At 60.9% G+C, this 4768-nt stretch overlaps 1 protein-coding gene across 1 annotated transcript; it reads left to right on the plus strand.

Annotated features, from left to right (window-relative positions):
- Positions 1 to 478: 478 nt before the first annotated feature.
- LOC310923775 (class II histocompatibility antigen, B-L beta chain-like) lies at positions 479 to 2899 on the plus strand (the record flags this gene model as incomplete). The annotated part of the gene is made up of 4 exons (XM_083885707.1): positions 479 to 708; positions 1020 to 1289; positions 1925 to 2289; positions 2819 to 2899. Coding segments are annotated over exons 1-4 (801 nt in total), but the record flags the coding sequence as incomplete, so codon positions are not given.
- Positions 2900 to 4768: the final 1869 nt, after the last annotated feature.

Below are 4768 nucleotides of genomic sequence, written 5' to 3' on the forward strand. Positions count from 1 at the left end.
CCCACACTCCCAAAGCTCCAGGGAACCCCAAATCCCAACCCCGCGGCTCCAGGACCCCCCAAACCCCACCTTGGACCCCCCAAATTCCGGGCAGGGTCAGGGCCAGCAGCAGCAGCAGCAGCCAGGGGAGGCTCCGCGCTCCATCCATGGCTCCTCGGGATCCCGGGAAATTGGGAAGGGCCGGTGCCAGAAAATTTCTGGCCGGTGCCAGAAAAGCCGCGGGAACTGGGGGGAGCGGGAGTGGGGGAGCAGCGCCCCAAAAAGCGCTCAGCCAATGGGAGCGCGGCGTCGCTGCGGGTCGGGACTTGACAGCAAGAGCCCGAAAAAAACAGAGCCTGGAGAAATTCCAGCCAATCAGAGTGCGTATTGCTTGTGACTCACCAGTTGCTGGGTAGAGCTTCTGAAAAAAGGGTCCAAAACTGAACCGGCCAATGGGAGCGCGCAATAAACACCTCCAGCCAATCGCGACTCACACAGAAACAAGCCCAGCCAATGAAACGGCGTCGGAAAACCACGCCCGACCAATCACAGAGCGCGTAGGTAATGACCCCGCGCCGTTCCGCGTTATTACTCTCAGTTCAGCTCTGCTGCTTTGGGGCTGGCGGCCCCTCCCGGCGCTGGCCATGGGGCGAGGGGCGGCAGCCGGGGCCGTACTGGGGGCACTGGTGGTGCTGGGAGCGGCCCCGGCTGCGGGCGCGGAGCTCTCGGGTGAGCGGGGGGCGGGAGGCGGTGGGGCAGAAGGGGAACAAGGGGGAGGGTGGGACCCCAAAACTGAGCGGATTGGGGGGATTGCGGGAAAAGGGTGAGAACGGTGAAAAAGGGGGGAGTGGGACTCCAAAAGTGAATTTGGGTGCGGCTGGAGGTGGGAGGGGAGCGGATGTGTAAAGGGGAAATGGGGGGAAGGGTAAAAGAAGGAAGCGGCCGTGGGGCACAGGGGGTGCGGGGTGGGGATCCGGGGTGGCCCCGGAGCTCTGGGGGTGCTGGGGGGGCAGCCCCTGACCTGTGTCCTGCACACCCAGGGATATTCCACTTTCTGGGTAAGTTCGAGTGTCACTTCATTAACGGCACGGAGAAGGTGAGGTTCGTGCTGAGGTACATCTACAACCGAGAGCTGTACGCGACGTTCGACAGTGATGTGGGGCACTACGTGGGGTACACGCCCTACGGGGAGAAACAGGCCCGGTACTGGAACAGCAAACCAGATATCATGGAGAGAAGGCGGACTGAGGTGGATTTGTTCTGCCGGCGCAACTACAAGATTTTCACCCCGTTGCTCGTGGAGCGCCGAGGTGAGCGTGGGGCAGAGCGTGTCCCCTCGGGCCCTGCCCTGGCAATGACCCTGGAGCCCCTCAAAACCTCCCTGGGAATCACCGAAGAGCCCTCAGCCCTCCTTGGGACCATCCCCTGGAGCCTCCTGTCCCACCAGGGACCCCTGTTCTTTCCCAGTCCACCCCAGTCTCTCCCAGTGCTCCCGGCATGTCCATCCCGGCCCAGAGGGGAGCTGAAGCCTCACAGCCAATCATGGCGCGCGTCTCTCTGATGACTCATCTGTTGCCAGGCAGACCCGCAGTGTCCAGTGCCCCGCGCTGGACTCGCCTCCCAGTGCCGCGCGCTTCATTCCCAGTTCATCCCAGTCCATTCCCAGTCCCTCCTAGTCCAACAGCAGTTCTTCCCAGTTTATTCCCAGTTTATTCCCAGTTAATTCCCAGCACACTGCCAGACTTTGACCCCCTCTCCCAGTGCCCCCCATCCCCTCCCATCTCTGTCATTGCCATCCCAGTGTCCCCCAGTCTCTCCCTGTCTATTCCCAATCCACTCCCTGTCCCTCCCAGTCCATTCCCAGTCCCTCCCAAGCCCACACCGCCCCTCCCCTCTCTCTCCCAGTTCCCCCAGCTGATCCCAGTGTGTCCCCGCTCTCTCCCAGTGCCCCCCAGCGTTTCCATCTCGCTGCTGCCCTCCAGCTCCCAGGCCGGCAGTGCCAGAGGCCTGCTGTGCTCCGTGATGGATTTCTACCCCGGCCACATCCAGGTGAGGTGGTTCGAGGGCCAGCAGGAGCTGTCGGGCCAGGTGGTGGCCACCGACGTGGTCCCCAACGGGGACTGGAGCCACCAGCTGCTGGTGCTGCTGGAAAGGCCGCCCCGGCGCGGGCTCAGCTACACGTGCCAGGTGGAGCACGTCAGCCTGGAGCAGCCCCTGAGGCGCCACTGGGGTACGGGGGAGCCACTGGCCGGGCTGGCAGAGGCACTGGCGTGTGCTGGGAGCGAGTGGGAGGGAACTGGAGAGATCCTGGTTGAACCTGGGAGAGGGGCTGGGGGCTGTGGAAGGGCTGAGCAGGAGTCGGGAGGATGCTGGGGAGGGGGGTGTGGGGTCCCGGGGGTGCTGGTGGGCGCCGGGAGGGAGTTTGGGGGCGGCGGGTGGAAGTGGGAGGGATTGGAGTGAGGCTGGGGGGGCAGGGAGGAGCTGGGGGAGGGGCAAGCGGGGCTGGGGCTGAGGTGGGTTGTGCTGGGAAGAGACTGGGAGGGGTGTGGGGGAGCGGTGGAGGGGCTGGGAAGGGACTGGGAGAAGGTTTGGGGGGGTTTGGTGGGGCTTTGGTGGGGGGCGAGCGGTTTGGGGCTGTGGGCTGGTGAGAGGGGCCAGGAGGGGCTTTGGTGGGCGGTGGGGAGGGCGGGCAGGGATTGGGAGGAGGTTTCGAGGGCTCCTGGGTGTGCTGGGGGAGACTGAGAGGGAGTTTGGAGGGGCTTGGGGTGTCTGTGAGAGGTTTTGGGGGGTCCTGACCCCTCTGGACCCCCCAGAGATGCCGCCGGACGCCGCCCGCAGCAAGATGCTGACGGGGATCGGGGGCTTCGTGTTGGGCTTCGTCTTCCTGGCGCTGGGGCTGGGCCTCTGCCTGTGCAAAAAGGTGAGGGGGGGTCCCGGGGGTCGTGTCCCCCCTCCCCCAGAGCGTGTGTGCCCCCCCGGGGCCCCCCAGCCCGGTGTCACCCCCTTTTCTCTGCCCACAGAGCTCCTGAGCCGCCGGCGGCCGCAGCCCCTCCCCGTGGCCTCGGGCCCGGCCGGGACCCCCCGCTCCGTCCCCGAGATGATTTTGGGGGCCTCGTGTGTCCCCCCTGCCCGTGCCCAGAGCTGTCCCTGTGTCCCTGCCCAGCTGCTCCCAGTGTTCCCAATAAAGCTTTGAAGTTTGCCCTGGTCTCAGGGAGCAGCTGGAGCAGCTGCCCCAGAACCTCCCCCAGGGTCTCCCAGCACAGCCAGAGCCGCTGGGCCTGGGGTCCCCAAAGCCCTCAGCAAGCCCCATGTCCTTCCCAGGAACCCTCAGCTCCCTCAAACCCAGCATCCCCCACAGCCCCTGCAAGTTTCCCCCATGGCACCGGCCATGGCCATGTCCCCACATGTCACTGGCCATGTCCCACCCTGTCCTCACCCGTGGCTGTCTCCCCACAATGTTTCCATCCCTGTCATTGTCCCCACGTCCTCATCTGTACCCGTGTTCCCCCCGTGTCCCCATGAATGACCATGTACCCCCCAAATATCCATGTGTCCCCATGTCACTCTCCATGTCCATGTCCCCTGTCATCCCAACCATGTCTTAGTTCCATGTCTTTATTTTTACCACATTGTTAGATATTTTAAATGAAGAGAAATGAAAAGCAAATGAAGGCCAAAAGAAAAGGATTTCCCTGTCTGGGCCAGCTGAGGATCCACATGCTTAGATGGGAGGGAAGTACCATTTTTGGGGGGGTTTCCACCGCAATCTCCAAAATCTTGGTCTTTGCCCCAGATCATCACCATTTGGCTGTGGAAGACACTCTTGGGCAATAGGAAATCAAAATCATGGAATCCCTGAGGTTGGAAAACACCTCCAAGACTATCCAGTATTTATTGATGCCCCCATGTTGGAGTTGAGACGGCCATGAACTCAGAGTGCTTCAACAAAAACTTCAGAGGCCTTCAAGTATCAGCACCTTGTTATCTAGAAGTTCTTCATACCTTTTCTATGTAGCAATCCTCCAGGCAGCTCCACACAGCTCAGGCTCTTTTTCTCCTTCTTCTCTCTTTCTTCGGCAGTTCCAGCTCACTGCTTCCTGTCCCTAGAAAAGCCACTGAACTGTTGCTTCGCGTATCTGTCTCTCAGGTCAGCTCAGCGTCAGCTGGGCCGCCCTGCTAGCTGTGATACACCCAACAGTACCTTTGCGTGGGTTTTTGGCTCCGCAGTCCTTTTGCCTTAACTGTCTCGGCCGTGGTTAGAAAGAGGGGACACTCCAGGCTCAGGGAGAAAAGGTTTTATTCGGGTAACTCAGGGGGCAGCCCCTGGTTCCAGGCCTGTGCCTCTGGGGAGTGACCCCGGGCCTCGGTTACAGGGGGTTTTTGTTCCCCCAAATCTCAGGGGTGGACACCAGTTACAGAGACCAATCACACAAAACCAGGTGGGTAAGGTCAAAATGCAATACACAACATTAACAAATCAGGTGAATTTGGGATGTGGTCCTGTGAGACCCACCAATCCCTGTCAGACACCTCTCCTGAAGGTTTTGGGGCCTGGGGGATGGTGGACATGTGGGGGAGAAGTACAATGGGATGGGGGAAAACACAATAGGACGATCGAAACCCAGGGCAGAGGATTAGAGTTGTCTTGGCAACTCTTATCGCCCTCTGATAAGCACATTCCAAGACAGTAACTTTACCTGGCTAGGGTTAAAGTCCAAATCACATCAAACCTACAACTAAGAAACTTATGATACTATTCCAGCACCCCCACACCTCCCCCTTTTTCTTT

Source organism: Zosterops lateralis (genome assembly GCF_965231275.1).
Source record: "Zosterops lateralis genome assembly, contig: HAP1_HAP1_SCAFFOLD_312, whole genome shotgun sequence".
In the NCBI taxonomy this organism is placed as follows: domain Eukaryota; kingdom Metazoa; phylum Chordata; class Aves; order Passeriformes; family Zosteropidae; genus Zosterops; species Zosterops lateralis.